Raw genomic sequence first — 19,707 nt, forward strand, 5'->3', positions numbered from 1 at the left:
ACTGATAATTGATCGCATGGTGCAAGAATGACTGCAATGAATTAATTATTAAATGTTATGGACAGAGCTTTGTAGAACCAAAACATACACAGCCTCTGCTCAACAAACTCGATAATTCATCGTTTGGGGGGGCTGCAGTTCGCAAACGAATGCTTATCACCTTGCCTGGAACCCACTGACGTTAGTTTATTTTCCGCAATGAGAAGTATGTAGCAAACGCCTGAGAAGCGGAAAATGTAGTGCGAGTTGTCTGGCCATTTATCACCCTCACAGCAGTCAAGAAATACGTTCCTCCAAGAGTCGTTCGCAAAATCGAAAAAGAGGGATTGCGGCTTCGGGACTGTAATGTGATTGGATACGATGTTAACCCGAAGTACGGGTATATTCATTACGGAAACCGTTTACCATTGAATAACCAAACGGAAGCAAACATAGAAAAACTAGAATATCTATTGGACAAATGCAGGTATGCCCCGCCCCGTTTTCCCCGCTTGCTTCCGCCAAAGAAACGCTTTGCAACGTAATCGGTGTATTTAAATTGTCCAAGGTGGTAACACACCTTCAATGACATCTGTCAAAAACCTTGGTCAGACAGGCCGAGTATATGGCAGAGAGGACGGTAAACTAATCTAGCTAGGACAGCTCATTGAAGTCGTGTAGCTAGCTAACTCTATTCTAACGGCCACAGATATCTTAACACACATACATATATATTAGCTAGCAAGTTTATATCACATTTGCCTAGCCAGGACTAGACAGAATATTGACTTTAGCCAGCTACAGTATAGGTAGGCGACGTAGCTAGCTGACTAGCTTCAGTAGTTAGCTGGCTTCCCGCGCTAGTCGTGTAATTTACGTGTTGCATCAAGCAGTGTCGGTGTCAAAAAGTAGCTAATAATAGTTACTTGACAGATCACTGCACCCTGAATCGCAAACTTGTGCTGAAGACTGGTGATGGACTTTCTTGCTGGCTGCATTGGAGGTAAGTCTGATTTGAAACACACCGCTTTCTAGCTAACTACTAGCACTGCAGCCAATGTTGGGAGGATAGCTAGCACATCCCGTGTCTGTCTTGTTAGTGGGTAAATTAGCCGATTAAACTCAACCCCATGATCGAGTTTAGTCGGCAAGTGATGTCTGTAGCCATACCCACGCACGCTAGGCACTGCGTCACAAGCTGTCGCCTTACTGTAGCTATGTCATCTAGCCATCACACCTACCAATCACACATATACTTGGCCTAAAACCGAAAGTGCTATTTGAGAAGTTAATTCGTGCATACTGTAGCTCAGACAATGTTGACCTTGACATTGTGAAACTTTCGACTTGTTCACCTCACCCGGTTTACCAGCATTGTGTGATGCAATCCGATTCCCGAGATATCAACCACACTTTTGTTCTCGGCGAAAGTCGGCACACAAGCCTAGGAACGTTCTCCAAATTCTATCTAGTAATGGAAAACACGTGACATCATTATAGCTGTCTGGAACTATTCAGACAATGCATTGAAAACAATCACTCCATGTCTTATTGTAACATCATCAGCGCGTGACTTGCACTGAAATAGGTGTCAGTACTCATTTTGGGTGCTGGTACGGAATATTTAGGTGCAGGAGCGCCGCAATACTTTTGAGCGAATAATATTCTAGAAGAGGAACAGGAGCTCAAGCAGTAAAACATTTTAGGTACACATCTCCAGTGAGCTCCTTCCCAAGTCAATCACTGAACAGCATCACTGAAATGGCTAACAATATCAATGTAAAACCTGAAGATACTGTACCCTAGCCTGCTTGCCATTTCTGTTCAGCTATTACATTCCACTCCTGTCATTTGATGTTGAATGTTAGCTAAAAAATAATGTAGGCTGCAGTTAGTCTGGGTACCAGTCTGTGAATAGTTGGTAGGCATGACAATTGTTGTAATGTAGATATATTTGGAAGTCAGGTTGGTGGAAGTCAGGTTGAGTCTGATGTCAGAACAAAGCAGGCTATGTCAGAAAAGCTGCGTATGTGAGGTTATGGGTATTTCATAGTTAGCCCTTATCTGGGTATCTGATTCCAGTGGTCTTCAATGTAGCCTTGGTAATATTATTTTAAATTAGATTAGTTTATAGGTGTTCAGATCATAAAGTAAGTGGATGGTCCTGGTCTCCAGGAAGACCATGTTTATGTTGTTGAAAGCAAAAAGTATATTTCTTCCCTGGTGAAAGGGTTTATGATGAGTGATACATCTGTGGTGTCAGTTACTGCTCCATCAACAGACAAACTAAGATGGATCTACTGTAAAAAAGGAGAGGCATCCACACACACCCCTTCACAGACCAATCACACTCTCCTTCCCACTGTCACAAATCTGCTGTGGAGTGGCTTGGTGTACTTGTAAACCCATAGGGGAGGGACCCAGCATGCTCAACGTGAGTGGAATGGCAGGAAAAGCCTGACTCGACTCAGAGGGCAACTTTAGTATTATATGAAAGTGTTGGCCTACTAGGCCAGACTGTTTAGAGCTGAGCCATAAGCGTACATGGGTGTAAACTAACCTTCATGTTGGCACCACATGTTCCATAGCAATAACATTGTAATTGTAATTACGACTGGAACTGTTGGTGCCAGCATGGCACCCTCCAAAAATGATGACAAGCCAAGCCTCTGAGCATTTGTAAATCAGTTCCACTGATATCTCCCACCATTTCCAGGAAACTCTTTGCAGTAGGCCTTCAAAGGTGACTGTAGGCAGGGCTCGACAGTGTGACCATTTTACTCGCATATGCGCCTAAATATTTCGCTGTGCGACCTGGATATTTTTTTTTCAATTTAGCAGCACCAGCACACCTAGAAAAATATTTTGTTGCTAAATTTCTTTGTGTGCCTACATTTTTCAACTTAGGCGCACCCATGCACCCACTCAGCATAGAGCCCTGATAGGGAAATGAATAACTTACATTGTTAGCTTGTCCCAGGAAGACACAGACCTTTACATAATACTGTACCACTGCAAATTCTAAGTAGGTACAAAAAGTGAAAGAAAAGAAAGAAATAGCTCAACTTTGCAAACTGCCCAGGTACTGGTAGTTTGTTCCACTGTAGCTACTGTGGTATTAATACCTAAGATTTCAAAATATTACCATAATTGCCCCTTGCCTGCCTGTTCACAAAGACACAAATCATGGTTGTAGTTTCGCTGAGGTCAGTGTGTTGACTTGTGATCCCCTTGCAACCAACATATGCCTACTGCTGTTTTTTAACTGGTTTACAGAAGTAGCCTGGCTCTTATTGGCTGGCTGGGCCCAGGCCTCCCACTGTGACACAGCAGGTGCTGCTTAGTTAGCATTAGCCTAGCTGTTCTAGCCAGTCCAGAGAGGCACAGACAGACCACAGTTGGAGGGATGGCCATTAACCAGAGCTCTGCAAACTGTTTGGGTTGTGGCTTTCTCATGGTGCCATGCTGGTCCACAAGACATTTTGTTTCAGAATGTTATTGTTTAGGAACGGTTGGTGCCGATATGGAGGATGTCTGCCAAACTCTGTAGGCCTATATCAAGGCCTATAGCAGGACAGTTGCTGTCAGGGCCCAGGGCTGAGGTTTCACTCTAGTCAGAGCCAGGGGAGGAGAGGGCTTGTATTAGGTAAGGTTACACCAAAATACCAGAGTCAGTAGTGAGAGGTCTCAAACTGGCATCAGAACAAGGGTAGGATTGGGTACTCCTAAACACCTGTTATGTAGGCTAACTTGTAGAGCAGTCATCAGGACTTTTCCTGAAGAATCACGCTCTCTCCCCAGGCGCCTTGCCAGATATTAGTCAGCACTTTCTAGATCCATATAGCATCACTGTCTCAGAACTGGGTTCAGATACTATTTGAATTCATTTCAAATACTTTACTGGTGCCTAATTTAGTCTCTGGCTTAATTGACCAATATAATTGTCTCAACTGCTAATCCTGCCCATCTGGCTCGGAAAGCAGATTTCTCATACTATTTGAACCCAGGTCTGCTATTTGTTTACGGTTGCAGGTTGTTGTTGATGGCGACAGGGTTTTACATTTCCTTCTCAGAAGAATTGCAGCTTGTATTTTGGCAGTCTGATATGACATCCTCTATGTGAGGTGACATTAAAGGTATATGTTTCCAATCTCTGAACTTGTGATCTGAATAGCGGACACAGCTATTTATTTGGTTTCTGTAAGGCATGTAAAAAAAAAAAATCTGTCGATTTTAGATTTATTCCCCCCTACCAGAATACAACTTCTCAAACTGTCTGAATAATCCAGTGTAGCAAATCCAGTGCAGTAGACCCATTTTGACTTGAAACTATCTGATCTCAGTAAAGTGTAGTGTTGGCTTTAGGCGATCCTGTCTAAAATGGCTCTCTCATTCTTCTCTTCAGGTGCTGCCGGAGTCTTAGTAGGACACCCTTTTGACACGGTTAAGGTACGTTTGGTTTTTCTTTTTTTCCCTTCTATGCAAATAAAGCATGCAGTCACACAGTTCAATAGAGTTGCTGCTTATATCAGACCAACCACAAAAGCAGCAATACAGTATGGTTGGGGTAAAGCGGTGATCTCTACACTATAACAGATGCTATTTGTATGTATGGTGCTGATTTTGTACACATCCTTAGCTTACATAGGCTTAATAATTGTGGGATATTTTCTTGTTACCTGTAACAGGGACTTTCTTCGTTTCACAGAAAAAGTCTTACATTGTTAGTAGATACTACTTCACAACAGTACACTGTAGTAAGTACATCAAAGGTCAAACCATCCACCTGTCTATCTCACTTTGACTGTCTTGGTTTTGTTGAACCACAACAAGAATAGGACCCTTCCCTATCAACATATAGCCTCTAGTAACTCTTTGATGTCTGACTGAATGTGGTTCACCAAGTTGTCAGAAAAAACATGTTTGTACACTTCATTGCAGTACATAGATTTGTGTGTAATGGCGTCATACTCCGAATTCCCTCCCTTTTGTTGATATGATTTTGATAGCATTGTCAGAAAGTGTTTGTTGGTTTAGGAGGGATGCTGATTGGCCATCCAGGTTCTATTTTACCTTTGACACAAACCTGTGTTTGTATTGCAGGTGAGACTACAGGTCCAGAATGTGGACAAGCCTCTTTACCGCGGGACCTACCACTGTTTCCAGTCCATCGTACGGCAGGAGTCAGTAAGTCCTACATACATCTTTATAATTTAGTGGAAACTGTCTCCGATTTTATATTTCAGCAGTTGATTATCACCCATTTCAAGATGTTTGGTAGATTGTAACCCTATAGGCTACAGTTTTGTTTGATACTTTGGCCACTCTCCTATCAGCACAAGCACATTGAGGTATGCTCTGCTTGAGTTATTCAGAGGTTATGGCTCATTGGGTCTCTTGGCCTAAAGATGTTTTGGCATTTGTTGGTGTTATTGAGGGCAGTGTGTCCTGGGGGCTGATCCTGAACCTGTCTGTCAGATGAACCGGTCTGGTCTTGTGACTGAGTGGGATGCCATTGCTATGGGTCATCTGAAATACTCACAGGGCTGGAATAGGGTGGAATAGAAGAGGCACTGGTAAGGGGTATTGTTAGGGGTATTGGGGAATAAGTACTTTGGTTTGTTTTCTCTTATAGATGGCTTATAACAGGTGTAAAAACATAAATAATGCATTATCTGCTTCAATATTGTGGGTTCTATCAATGTAATTGTCTGCATCAGTTCGGAATCACATATTTTATTTATTTTTTTAGAATTGTGTGGCTCCCTTTTCATGCTACACAAGAGTCCATAGCCTTGAACACAGTCTCTTTCTAATGTCCCCACTTTTACTTTTCTTTCTCTCTACCTGCCCCATCCCTTTCGCCTTCCCACCCCTTTCCTCCTCCCTACACAGATGTTTGGGCTGTACAAAGGCATCGGCTCCCCCATGATGGGCTTAACCTTTGTCAATGCCATAGTGTTTGGAGTGCAGGGCAACACCATGCGTTACCTGGGCCATGACACCCCTATGAACCAGTTCCTGGCTGGGGCGGCAGCTGGGGCAATACAGTGTGTCGTCTGCTGCCCCATGGAGTTGGCCAAGACACGCATGCAGATGCAAGGTAGGGATTACCAAAATAATGGGCTTTTACATAAAAAGAGTGGCGACAACTACCATTCTCTCCAACTGCTTAAAGGTCCAATGCAGCTGTTTTGATCTCAATATCAAATAATTTCTGGGTAGCAATGAAAGTACCTTTACTGTGATTTGTTTTAAATTCAAATGGTTAAAAATAAATAAATAAATAGCTTCTTAGCTAAGCGCAATTTCTCAAGCAAGCATTTAGCTAGGACTTTCTGGGAGTGGAGTGGAGAGGAGAGAACTGAAAACTAGCTGTTATTGGCAGAGATGTTTGGAACTGTTTCTTATTGGCCAATACTCCATCCCACCAAACAGGCAGACATTTCAGGTAGTCTTTTCAAATGACTCTTACATTAAAAAGGCATTATCATTTTCAAAACGCCACAGTATTATTCCAACCTCATAGTGTGAAATATATGTAAAATACATGAAAATTATGTATTGATATCAATATGAGTGAGGTGCAGTCAGAAAGTATTCAGACCCCTTGACTTTTTCCACATTTTGTTTCATTACAGCCTTATTCTAAAATTGATTAAATTGTATTTTTTTCCTCATCATTCTATGCACAATACCCCATAATGACAAAGCAAAAAGTAGGTTTTGAAAAAATAAAAAGCAAATTTCTTCTTTTACCCTACAAGCTTTATTTGGGGAGTTTCTCCCAGGACTCTCCAGAGATGTTCGATCGGGTTCAAGTCAGGGTTCTGGCTGGGCCACTCAAGGACATTCAGGGACTGGTCCCGAAGCCACTCCTGCGTTGTCTTGGCTGTGTCCTTAGGGTCGATGTCCTGTGAGAAAGTGTACGTTCGGCCGAGTTTGAGGTCCTAACCTGCTCCAGACCGCTTTTCATCAAGGATCTCTCTGTACTTTGCGCCGTTCATCTTTCTCTCGATCCGGACTAGCCTCCCAGTCCCTGCCGCTGAAAAACATCCCCACAGCATGATGCTGCCACCACCATGCTTCACAGTAGGGATGGTGCCAGGTTTCCTCCAGATGTGACTCTTGGCATTCAGGCCATAGAGTTCAATCTTGGTTTCATCAGACCAGAGAGTCCTTTAGGTACCTTTTGGCAAACTCCAAGCGGGCTGTCATGTGTCTTTTTACTGAGTCGTGGCATCTGGCATCTGTCTGGCTTCTCTACCATAAAGGGCTGATTGGTGGAGTGCTGCAGAGATGGTTGTCCTTCTGGAAGGTTCTCCCATCTCCACAGAGGAACTCTGTAACGCTGTCAGAGTGACCATCGGGTTCTTGGTTACCTCCCTGACCAAGACCCTCCTCCCCCGATTGATCAGTTTGGTCGGACGACCAGCTCTAGGAAGTGTCTTGGTGGTTACAAAAATCTTCCATTTAAGAATGGAGGCCACTGTGTTCATTTACCGGCGAGATGTCTGGGATCGCCTCCTGGCTGTCCACCTATCCCGTGGACGTGATTAAGTCTAGCCTCCAGGTGGGCGTAGTCTAGCAGTACAGCAGCATCGCTGAGGAGGGAGGGGCACAAAGTGTTCATGCAAGGACTCGCCTCCACCCTGCTCAGGGCGTATCCCATCAATGCTGCCATTTTCACAACAATCATGCTGGTGCTGATGTATGCACAGGGGGAGGAAGAAGGCCCCAAGGACTGTGAGCCTTGATTGTGAGCCTCCCCCCTGTCCCCCGTCACAGCTCACTACACACAGCTACAGCAGCAGGCCCAAGCCTCCAGCCTGTGACCTGAGTCTGGAGGTGTTACTCCCACCTGAGCTGCTCTACTGTGAGGTGGGGGAGGTAGTGGTCCCATAGTGGTCCGACGCCCTTTGAATCTCTGAGTATGGAAACCCATAGGCTCCGGATTCCTGATCTATAGATATGCAGTGTGAGACTATAAATCTAATTTACTCTGGGCGGGTTTATTTCCTGCCTAATGACGTTAGCATTTTTAACTGAAATGGAGATGTCGATGCACTGATATATTTGAAAGATGAGATGAAGAAACAAATTGGAATTTAATGAAAGACAGAGGTTGAACCCCAAACGTGAGCTTCCCCTTCTCTGTCAGACCTTTTTGTATATCTACCAGAAACCAAAAGAGTTATGGAACGAATTGCAAACATTTCTGAAGCTGGAGACTCACATCTCCCTCACTAGCTTTAAGCACCAGCTGTCAGAGCATTTTACAGATCACTGCACCTGTACTTAGGTGGGCTGTTTACAGATAGGCTATCTACCTACCACTACGACATAATGACATTCCCTGCACCTCTCATTTGGGTTATATGCCGCAGACATATTTTGCTTGAATGCATTGTTGTGCAGCTGACTACATATGCCCTTTACCTAAAACGGCTGCAATGACATAATGGCATTCTCTTAAAGAGCCACTATGACATCATAATGACTGTCTCTAACATACTGGTATCCACTATGACATCGTACTGAATTGTTGAATGTAACAATATTCTGGTTGGTTAGGGGTTATTTGCTGCTTGGATAAAACGGTCACAACCCTTGTAATGCTGCTGTCCTGCAGTCCCCTGAATTGTGGTTGTGAAGTGATGGGGGAAATAAATATTGAGAATTCAGTATGCCAATCAGACTTTCCAGTGCTAACTGTTCATTTCAACCTCTTTTTATATACTATCTCATGTCATGTGTTTATGGAACCATAATGTTTTATTGTATTCACTTTAATATTCTCATACTCCTTCAGTCCTAGACCCAACTGAGGCTAAAGTTAGCAACTAGCAATTGCAAATAATTAGGCAAGATGCAATATGTACCAATTGTGTCTGATAATCTGATCATTTAGAAAGGGGAAGGAATATTTTTCAATCTCAATTAGTCTTGGTGTCCTCAATGTTTGAGTCTCTTATCTTGTGGGTTTAGGTTTGCTGTTACAAAGATGAGCTTGAAAATAGAAAACTCAAAAGATGGAGTCACTGATATTTTTATAACAAACTAATGATTGATAGACATGGTTGCCCCACTCCTTTACTTTGCACTGCAGCATTGATTTGATTTTGAACAGATATATAAACCAAGACTGGCCATTTACTGCCACTTGCAGTTCTGGAATGTTTGCTCACAAGTATAATTAATTGTCTTATTCCTTTTGATGCCCTGGATGGAGTCATGTGATCCTTCCTTAACCCATAGGAAGTCACACCAAGTTGACTACTTCAGTGGTGAAAGTCATCAATGGCGCTGTCCATGCTAAAACTGACTTTTGGGCACTATAGTCCTCTATATCAGTGCCACCATGATGCGACTGCTTGTCATCTCCGCAAAATTACTACCACCTGGACAATGAGACGGCTGTTTGGGCAGTACAAAGGCATCGGCTCTCCCATGATGGGCCGAACCTTCATCAACGCCATAGTGCTTGGAATGCGGTTATTGGCATTCCATGACACCCCTATGAACAGAGCTTTTACGTACTAGGCAGAAAAGACGACTACCAATACTCTCTGACAGCTAAAAACAGTCTGAAGGAGAAAATGGTCATCCATTGTGCACATTTGTATGGCTAGGGTGAAACCAGGTCATCACATAAGGTACCACTCTGGACAGATGGAGGCTAAAGATGGAGAGGAGGAGTTCTGGAAGACGTTTGGAGGAGCTGTAAGAAGAGGCCTCTGGTGAACGTTCACACTGCTGGTGAATGTGGTCTTCTGACCCTACCAGATGGGCAGAGGAAGGGAGATGCTGTCTTGGTATCATAATCATCTGCGTCTTTTTCTGCACGATCTTTGTTAAACTGTAAAGGCTAAAGAAGAGAGCAAGAGCATGAAGGCGAGCTGAACCAGTGTGCATCGCGAGCTACACTGCTTCCTGACTTTTTATACTGAACTAACACTGCATTTACACAGGCAGCCCAGTTTGTGATTTTTATTTCTTTCACTAATTGGTCAAAAGATCAGAATTGGTGTGCCTGTGAAATTGAAAGTGTCATATTACCTGAAGTTGACATTTGCTTGTTGTCTGTTCAGTGTTCTTTTTGGCATGTTGGAACCACATTTGACCCTCTTTTTTTTATTTATTTTTATTCGTGGGAGACGGTGTAGTGTGGCTGGAATTTTAATCGCGGTTGATCGCTTCAAAACTGTTAGAGGGTAGAGTGGTTAGCACTGAGGGGGGTTTCCATAGGAGGCGGCATCATTTGATTATAAAAGGGAGGACGATTAAATTATTCCTTCTTTTGGATGCTGAAGATCGGCTAGACTTGTGGTCACTGAATGGGTTAATGAGCATGTAAACCATATGCCGTGGCCATCTCAGTCACCAGATCTCAACCCAATTGAACACATATGGGAGATTCTGGAGGGGTGCCTGAGAATTTTTTTCCACCACCATCAACAAAACTCCAAATGATGGAATTTAGCATCCCTCCACTTGAGCTCCAGAAACTTGTAGAATCTATGCCCAGTTGGATTGAATCAGTTCTTGCTCATGCTGGCCCAATGCTCTATTAAAACACTTTATGTTGGTGTTCCCCTTATTTTGGCAGTTACCTGTATATGTTTATGAATTCATGAACAAGTATTTGACCTGTTTTGGCAACCTTCACGTATTAACTTTATTTTTCTACTGTGTTACTAAGGCACCGGGGAGAAGAAGTCCAAGAGGAAGCTGTACAAGAACTCCCTGGACTGTCTAGCACATATCTACAAGCGTGAGGGGCTGCTGGGCGTGAACCGCGGCATGGTCACCACGTTGATCCGAGAGACCCCCTGCTTTGGAGTCTACTTCCTGACCTACGACATCCTAACCCGCTCCATTGGCTGCGAGCCCGGCGACCGTTACATGATCCCCAAGCTGCTCTTTGCCGGCGGGATGTCCGGGGTCACCTGCTGGCTGTCCACCTATCCTGTGGATGTGATTAAGTCCCGCCTCCAGGCAGACGGGGTGGGCGGAGTCTACCAGTACAGCAGCATCGCTGACTGCGTGCGGCAGAGTGTGAAGAGGGAGGGGCTCATAGTGTTCACGCGAGGTCTCACCTCCACCCTGCTCAGGGCGTTTCCCGTCAACGCTGTCACCTTTGCCACAGTCACTCTGGTGCTGATGTACGCACGGGGGGTGGAGGGGCCAAAGGACAGTGAACCCGCGACCCCCGTCACAGCTCACCACACACAGCTGCAGCAGCAGGCCCAAGCCTCCAGCCTGTGACCTGAGTCTGGAGGTGTTACACCCACCTGAGCTGCTCTACTGTGGGGTGGGGTGGGGTGGGGGAGGGAGGGAAGCCCATAGGGTCAAATGCACTTTGAATCTGGATGTATATCTATAGATATGCAGTGTCTCCACTTGACTTGTAAATATAATTTACTCAAAGCACTGATATCGTTGGAAGATGAGATAAAGAAAGAAAATTGAATGTAGTGAGACAGATGCTGAACCCAAAGCTTAATATGCTTCTAATTTCTTCCAAAAACCAAAATAGTTATGGTTAGGTCGCTGGTACTAACTGGTACAATCACAAGTCCACTAACTAGGACTGTAAATTCAATCAAATTTTATGTGTCACATACTTTGTAGAGAACAGGTGAAATGCTTACTTTACGGGTCCTTTTCCCAACAATGCAGAGCTAAAGATATATCTTTTTTGAATAAAAATAGGGACGTGGGGATTAAATACACAGTAAATAAGAATAATGATTCAAAATAACATGGCAGTATACAAACTATGTGCAGGGGTACTAGGTAATTGAGGTACAGCTGAAGTCGGAAGTTTACATAGACCTTAGCCAAATATGTTTAAACTCAGTTTTTTCACAATTCCTGACATTTTAATCCTAGTTAAAATTTCCTGTCTTAGGTCAGTTAGGATCTCCACTTTATTAAAAGAATGTGAAATGTCAGAATAATTGTAGTGATTTTATTTGGGCTTTTATTTCTTTCATCACATTCCCAGTGGGTCAGAAGTTTACATACACTCAATTAGTATTTGGTAGCATTGCCTTTAAATTGTTTAACTTGGGTCAAACATTTTGGGTAGCCTTCCACAAGCTTCCCCCACAGTAAGTTGGGTGAATTTTGGCCCATTCCTCCTGACAGAGCTGGTGTAACTGAGTCAGGTTTGTAGGCCTCCTTGCTCGCACACACTTTTTCAGTTCTGCCCACAAATTTTCTTTAGGATTGAGGTCAGGGCTTGATTTGTTGTTTTAAGCCATTTTGCCACAACTTTGGAAGTATGCTTGGACTCACTATTTCCTACAAACATAACGATGGTCATTATGGCCAGTTCTATTTTTGTTTCATCAGACCAGAGGATATTTCTTCAAAAAGTACCATCTTTGCCCCCATGTGCAGTTTCAAACCGTAGTCTTGTCTTTTTTTATGTCGGTTTTGGACCAGTGGCTTCTTCCTTGCTGAGTGGCCTTTCAGGTTATGTGGATATAGATACTTTTGTACCTGGTTCCTCCAGCATCTTCACAAGGTCCTTTGCTGTTGTTCTGGGATTGATTTGCACATTTTGCAGTACATTCATCTCTAGGAGACAGAACGCGTCTCCTTCCTGAGCGGTATGATGGCTGCGTGGTCCCATGGTGTTTATACTTGCATACTATTATTTGAACAGATGAACGTGGTACCTTCAGGCGTTTGGAAATTGCTCCCAAGGAAGAACCAGACTTGTGAAAACTTCTGACCCACTGGAATTGTGATACAGTGAATTATGTGATACAGTGAAATAATCTGTCTGTAAACAATTGTGTGTCATGCACAAAGGAGATGTCCTAACCAACTTGCCAAAACTATAGTTTGTTAACAAGAAATTTGGTGGTTGAAAAACAAGTTTTAATGATTCCAACCTAAGTGTATTTAAACTTCCGACTTCAACTGTAGCTATGTTGTGTACATATAAATAGGGGTGAAGTGACAAGGCCTCAGGATAGATAATACACAGTAGTAACAGCAGCAGCGTGCGTGTTCGTTTTTAACTATACTTATGGGCACCAGAAGTTCCCTCATGAATAGTACACTAACAAAAAATTTACCAACTGGGTACATTTGATTGGTCCCCACAAGGTCAAATGCTATTTCTAGCGGGTTTAGCATTAAAAATTAGTGTTAGGTTTTCAGGTTTGTTTAGGGGTTAGGGAGAATTAGGATTTTGAATTGGACTGAAATGTGTGTCCACACATGGTTAGTTGTACAAGACTGTGTGGCACCCCTGTGTTGAGGGTCAGCGTGGTGAATGCGGTATTGCCTACCTTCCCCACCTGGGGGAGGCCCATCAGGAAGTCCAGGATCCAGTTGCAGAGGGAAAGGGTGATATCTAGTCAGTTGTTCAACTGAAATGTGTCTTCCACATTTAACCCAACCCCTCTGAATCAGAGGACATGTTCAGTTCCAGAGACCTTAGCTTAGTGCCCTCAAAGCTCATCACTATGGTGTTGAACCCTGAGCTGTAGTTATTAAACAGCAGTCTCACGTCGGTGCTCCTTTTGTCTAAGTGGGAAAGTATAGTGTGGAGTGCAATAGACTGTTTCATCCATGGATCTGTTTGGACGATATGCGATTTGGAGTGGGTCCAGGGTGTCTGGGATGATGGTGTTGATGTGAGCTATGACCAGACTTTCATGGTTACAGATGTGAGTACTACGGGGCGATAGACATTTAGACATGTTACCTTGGCTTTCTTGGACACAGGAATATGGTGGTTTGCTTGAAACATGTGCACTACCGTTCAAAAGTTTGGGGTCACGTAGAAATGTCTTTGTATTTTAAAGAAAAGCAACAAAAAAAATGTCAATTTAAAATGTCAAATTGATGCCTCACAAGTCCTCAGCTGGCAGCTTCATTAAATAGTACCCGCACCAGTCTCAACATCAACAGTAAAGAGTGTCTGTTTCTCAAACTAGACACACTAATGTACTTGTCCTCTTGCTCACTCCCACTCCTCTTTCTATCCTGGTTAAAGCCAGTATGCTCTGTTCTGTGAAGGGAGTAGTACACAGCGTTGTACCAGGTCTTCAGTTTCTTGGCAATTTCTCACATGGAATAGCCTTCATTTCTCAGAACAAGAATAGACTGACGAGTTTCAGAGGAAAGTCCTTTGTTTCTGGCCATTTTGAGCCTGTAATCGAACCCACAAATGCTGATGCTCCAGATACTCAACTAGTCTAAAGAAGGCCAGTTGTATTGCTTCTTTAATTAGAACAACCGCTTTCAGCTGAGCTAACATAAATGCAAAAGGGTTTTCTAATGATCAATTATTATTTAAAAATTATAAACTTGAATTAGCTAACACAACGTGACATTGGAACACAGGAGTGATGGTTGCTGAGAATGGGCCTCTGTACACCTATTTAGATTATTTTCTTATCAATTTGATGTTATTTTAATGGACAAAAACTCATTTATTCTTTCAAAAACAAGGGCATTTCCAGGTGACTCACCTTTTGAACGGTAGTGTAGGTATTACGGACTGGATCAGGTAGAAAGTGTCAGTGGAGAAGACACTTGCCAGCTGCTCAGCGGATGCTCTTGCATTGTTCAGTGTTGCTTGCCTTGAAGCGAGCATAGAAGGCATTTAGCTCGTCTGGTAGGCTCGTATCACTGGGCAGCTCGTGATTGGGTTTCTTTTTGTAATCTGTGATGGATAGAGCAAGGCTTGCAAACTGACGAACGTAAGAGCTGGTTTAGTAGGATTCGATCTTAGTCCTGTATTGACACTGCCTGTTTGATGGTTAATCGGAAGGCGTAGTTGGACTTCTTATAAGTGTCTGGATTAGTGTCCCGCTCCTTGAAAGAAGAAGCTTTAGCTCAGTGCGGATGTTGCCCGTAATCTATGGCTTCTGGTTGGGATATGTATGTACGGTCACTGTGGGGATGATGCAGTCGATGCACTTATTAATGAAGCTGGTGACTGATGTGGTAAACTCCTCAATGCCATCGAATGAATCTCGGAACATATTCCATTCTGTGCTAGCAAAACAGTGATGTAGCATAGCATCCGCTTCATCGGACCACTTCCAATTGAGCGCGTCGATGGTACTTCCTGTTTTGAGTTTTTGCTTGTAAGCAGGAATCAGGAAGATCGAGTTATGGTGAGATTTGCCAAATGGAAGGCGAGGGAGAGCATTGTATGCTTCTCTGTGTGTGGAGTGAAGGTGGGTTTTTTAATTTATTTATTTTTAATTTATTTTTCCCCTCTTCTCTCTAGTTGCCAGTGGTGTAAAAATACTTTAAAGTACTAAAGTATTTTTGGGTTATCTGTACTTTATTTTACTATTTTATATTTGAAGAATATAATGTACTTTTCCCTGACACCCAAAAGTACTCGTTACATTTTGAATGCTTACCAGGACAATTTGCATACTAATCAAGAGAACATCCCTGGTTATCCCTACTGCCTATTATCTGGCAGACTCATTTTGCAGAAATACTTTGTAAAATAAGAAAATCGTGCTGTCTGGTTTGCTTAATATAAGGAATTTGAAATGATTTATAATTTTGATACTTAAGTATATTTTGGCTATTTAAACTTACTTTTGATACTAAAGTACATTTAAAACCAAATACTTTTAGACTTAAGTAGTGTTTTACTGGGTCACTTTCACTTGAGTCATTTTCTTAAGGTATCTTTACTTATACTCAAGTATGACAATTGGGTACTTTTCCCACTACTACTGGTTGTGTAGGTGAAATGCTGGTAGAAATGAGTAAACTGAAAAGTTTATTCTTGCATTAAAATCAGCGGCCACTAGGAGCGCTGCTGCTGTCTGAGCATTTTCTTGTTGGCTTATGACCCTAATATAGCTCGTTATTGCCAGCATCAGTTTGGTGGTAAATAGCTAGCTATGAAGAATACCTCATGATAAGCTGTAGCATTTTATCTCAGGCAAGCAGAGACTTCTTTAATTTTAGAAATTGCGCACCATCTAGTTGTTAAAGGTCTGATTATGCAGTTTATTCTCGTATAGCTCTGTCCTCCTTGCACAGAAACTATTCAGTAGTCTACTTTGGCCTCTAAGTAGACTTATATGTAGAGTAGTAGTTGAACTAAAGCACTTCTCGTGTCTGAGCTGAAATAACATACTGTACCTCAGCGATATCTGAATACTGAACGAAAGCCCAAGATGTGATGTTTTGTTTGAAACAAATGTGAATCAAAGAGTTGGCAATAATTTGATGTATCTTATTGTGTGTTTTGTTTTTTAGATGGAATTTGTTTTGTCTTTGTTATACTTGTGTATAAATGTGAGATGAATTTTTTTTTGTTTTTAATGCTGTGATTTGGCATAATTTCTCTGTAAAAAAAAAATATTGAAAATGCTGCAGTGAGGATTTTTTTTGTGTGTGCAGCTTTATGCATGTTTGGTCAGTATCAGATGTTTATTAGTTGAGCCTGAATGTTACTGCCATTGCTGTTACCTAATCTAGATGCTTCTTGGACTGATAACCGATTGGCTCTCCTCATCCTGTGTTCTTTAGTATATCTGTTACTGTTAACTCCGGGCCATTAGAGGGTTTGTAATTGGGTGTTTATGCCTTTTTTACTAGTTTGTGAGCAACCAAGTAATATTTCCACAGATTGGCAGTATTCTCTCCTATGTATGATGGGAACATTTTGTATGTTGTTCTTGAATGAGGGTATTCATATAGTAGGCTATACACATTTATGGACCTATGATAGCCTTGATACACTATCCATCTGTCTGTAAGGGGGTGAAGAACATGCACATTGAATTGTCTCTAGTGTGTTGCTGCTCTAAATAACGATCACTGTCATAACCTTCTGAAACATAGGATTCAGGAAAATCCAAAGGGACATTATTTAAGAGATTCTATGACATCATAATGGCATGATCTAAAATGGCCACAATTACATCATCTAATTATCTTAAACTGACAATGACTTACTCTAAAATAGCCACTATAACATGATAACATTCTCTAACATATCCACTATGATGTTATACAGTGCATTCGGAAAGTATTCAGATTCCTTCACTTTTTCCACATTTAGGATTTGCAAAGAAGAATGGGAGACACTCCCCAAATACAGGTGTGCCAAGTTAGTAGCGTCATACCCAAGAAGACTCAATGCTGTAATCACTGCTAAAGGTGCTTCAAACAAGTACTGAGTAAAGGGTCTGAATAATGATGTAAATGTGATATTTCAGGGGGGGGTGGTATATAAAGTTGGAAAAATGTCTAAACCTGTTTTTGATTTGTCATTATGGGGTATTGTGTATATTTTGATAAGCGGGAGAAAAAAAAACTATTGAATCCTTTTTAGAATAAGGCTTTAACAAAATTTTGATAAAGTTCAAGGAGCCTGAATGCATTCCGAATGCACTGTATGTACTGAATTGTTGAATGTAGCAATGTTTTCCCACAAAATGCGCTCTGACTTTTACCAGGAGGATAATAAACATGCACTATAGACCTGTAACGACCAGAGCTATTCTATGCATATTGGTTGGTTAGGGGTTATTTGCAGCTTGGATAAAACAGCCACAACCTTTATAATACTGCTGTCCTGCGGTCTACTGAATTGTGATTATGGTTGTGGGGTAATTGGGGGGGGGGAATATTGCTGAGTGACATTGTTTGACAGTCAGATTTGCCAGTGCTAATTGTTCCTTTTAAACTATTTTCTGTTCATTTGAACCTCTTGTATGTTTTGTGTTTAATTGTATTAATTTCAATGTTCTCATACTCTCATACTCAGACAATTACAAATCATTTAGACTCTAGCTTTGTGGGAAGATGCAATATGTACAAGTTATGTCTGATAGATCATTTAAAAAAGGAAAATGTAAATATAAAACTATATTTTTCAATTAGTGGTGGTGTCTTCAATATTTGTTTTTTAAGAGTTTTGAAGGTATTTTTCTCTTGAAGTTTGCTGTTACAAACTTAAAAGATTAAGACACTGATATTTTTGTAACAAACTAATGAAGCTTAGCCAGCTTTGGTTCATCGAGGTGATTTGTAGAAAATGCGGAAATCAATAAACAATAAAACAAGTGTTTCATTTTCATTCTGCATCTTACTAACTAGTAGCAATGCAACAATAAACATTGTCCCCCATGAATGATGTAGCACCCTCCCTTGGGCCAATTGAGATATTGCATGTGACTAACACATTTCTGTTAATTACTATAGCTCCCAACTTGGGCCAATCAGTAATTTTGTAAATGACAGATCTCTATGGCAAAACGCATCATTCACCTAAGTTTCGTCAAAATCGTGCCAGTGCTTTATGCAGATATTGCGTGTGATGAAGTACGGACGCAGGCAGATCCACAGTCCACTCCCTGATTTCATTGTGGGGGACAATAATGTTACAGTACCAGACTGGTCTCATAGATGTAACATAGTAAACCTAAATCCGGGACACTCACATTGGTATGTTGTGTTTGGTATGGTTAGTATGGTTACTTAAGTCAAAAACAAGAACGTCAAGCAACCCAAAGGTTGCGTGTTCGAATCACATCACGGACAACTTAAAAATGTTAGCTAATTAAACATTTTGCAACTACTTGGTAGTTTTTAGCTACTTTTCAACTACTTCGCATGTTAGCTAACCCTTCCCCTAACCCCTTGCCTAGACAATGTTAGGCAGCTAGCTAATGTTAGCATGAGCCACCTAGCTAACATTAGCGAGCTAGCTAACGTTAGCCACCTAGCTAAAATTCGTAACATATCATAAGTTTAGCTATTTCGTAACATATACATCGAAATGGGTGATGGACATACACAAATTAATACATATATGAAATGTAACATATACTAAACAGGACTGGCATTATGTGTGAGCCCTAGGGGGACTGGCATGCCCTACAGTACCTCCTTGCCCATCCAAATAAAATAAATGATCTATTTGACTGAGACTTGGGTCGACAGAAAGACGTATCAATCTCAGATAAAGCATCTGAGCGAGTGAAACGGCTTCCCTCTGTCTCCGTATGTGTAGACCATGTATCTGATGCTGTCTGGACAAAATAATTATGGCATTTCATACTTTTTCTGACCAGACAGCATCACATACTGTACATGGCTGGCGCTGTTTCTCTCGTTAGTTTCAGCAGAGAGGAAGATGTGAAGCGAGAGGACTCACACTCCAAAATCTGTCCTGAATAAGTCCAATGTGTTTCTGTGTGCATAACATGCAGACATAAGCTTGTCGCCTGCATTCCCGCCTTTAAGAAAACGACTCAAATTGTTAGGGCAGAGACATGAGCATCTCGTCATTATATACAGATCTGTTTTCATCCACTTGCAAATTAGAAAGAAAGGTTGGCAAGAGCACAGTGCTCTGTTCGAATGCTGGCTTCCCCAAAACTAAATGAATGTTTTGCCAAAATTATATAATTACTCCTGTCTAAATAAAATCATTCAAAATACTTTACCAGAGAGCTTGACTTAGCCACAGAGGATCATTAGTTTATTATTATTTTCAAATAGCTGTGGGTTGTTTCAAATCACAAGTGCATAGGCCTATGCCCATTTGGGAAGCCAGCAACTTGGGCAGTGTGTGTGGCAATAGGCCTAGCTGATTATTGAATTGCGGCTGTCAGTGAAAAGCATCTAAAATGTGTGAAGATAATGTGTCTTGAGTATCATTTAAAATGTTGAGACAAAAAGAAGGGGAGGGATGTGTGGCGCCTCTCTCCA

At 41.8% G+C, this 19,707-nt stretch overlaps 1 protein-coding gene across 1 annotated transcript; it reads left to right on the top strand.

Annotated features, from left to right (window-relative positions):
* Nucleotides 1-538: 538 nt before the first annotated feature.
* LOC109900306 (mitochondrial basic amino acids transporter) lies at nt 539-11,933 on the top strand. The gene is made up of 5 exons (XM_020495997.2): nt 539-982; nt 4,385-4,428; nt 5,083-5,166; nt 5,875-6,082; nt 10,682-11,933. The coding sequence occupies exons 1-5, from the start codon at nt 955-957 to the stop codon at nt 11,245-11,247; spliced, it is 930 nt and encodes a 309-aa protein (XP_020351586.1). The 5' UTR covers nt 539-954; the 3' UTR covers nt 11,248-11,933.
* Nucleotides 11,934-19,707: the final 7,774 nt, after the last annotated feature.

The sequence above is a fragment of the Oncorhynchus kisutch genome, linkage group LG12, assembly GCF_002021735.2.
Source record: "Oncorhynchus kisutch isolate 150728-3 linkage group LG12, Okis_V2, whole genome shotgun sequence".
Taxonomy (NCBI): Eukaryota; Metazoa; Chordata; class Actinopteri; order Salmoniformes; family Salmonidae; genus Oncorhynchus; species Oncorhynchus kisutch.

What these genes read in the sequence shown, in the direction of transcription:
- LOC109900306 (XM_020495997.2), top strand. Translation starts at nt 955, where the DNA reads ATGGACTTTCTTGCTGGCTGCATTGGAG. An exon ending in CCATCGTACGGCAGGAGTCA is followed by an intron (nt 5,167 to 5,874) that starts GTAAGTCCTACA and finishes CTCCCTACACAG; the next exon opens with ATGTTTGGGCTGTACAAAGG. An exon ending in GACACGCATGCAGATGCAAG is followed by an intron (nt 6,083 to 10,681) that starts GTAGGGATTACC and finishes TGTGTTACTAAG; the next exon opens with GCACCGGGGAGAAGAAGTCC.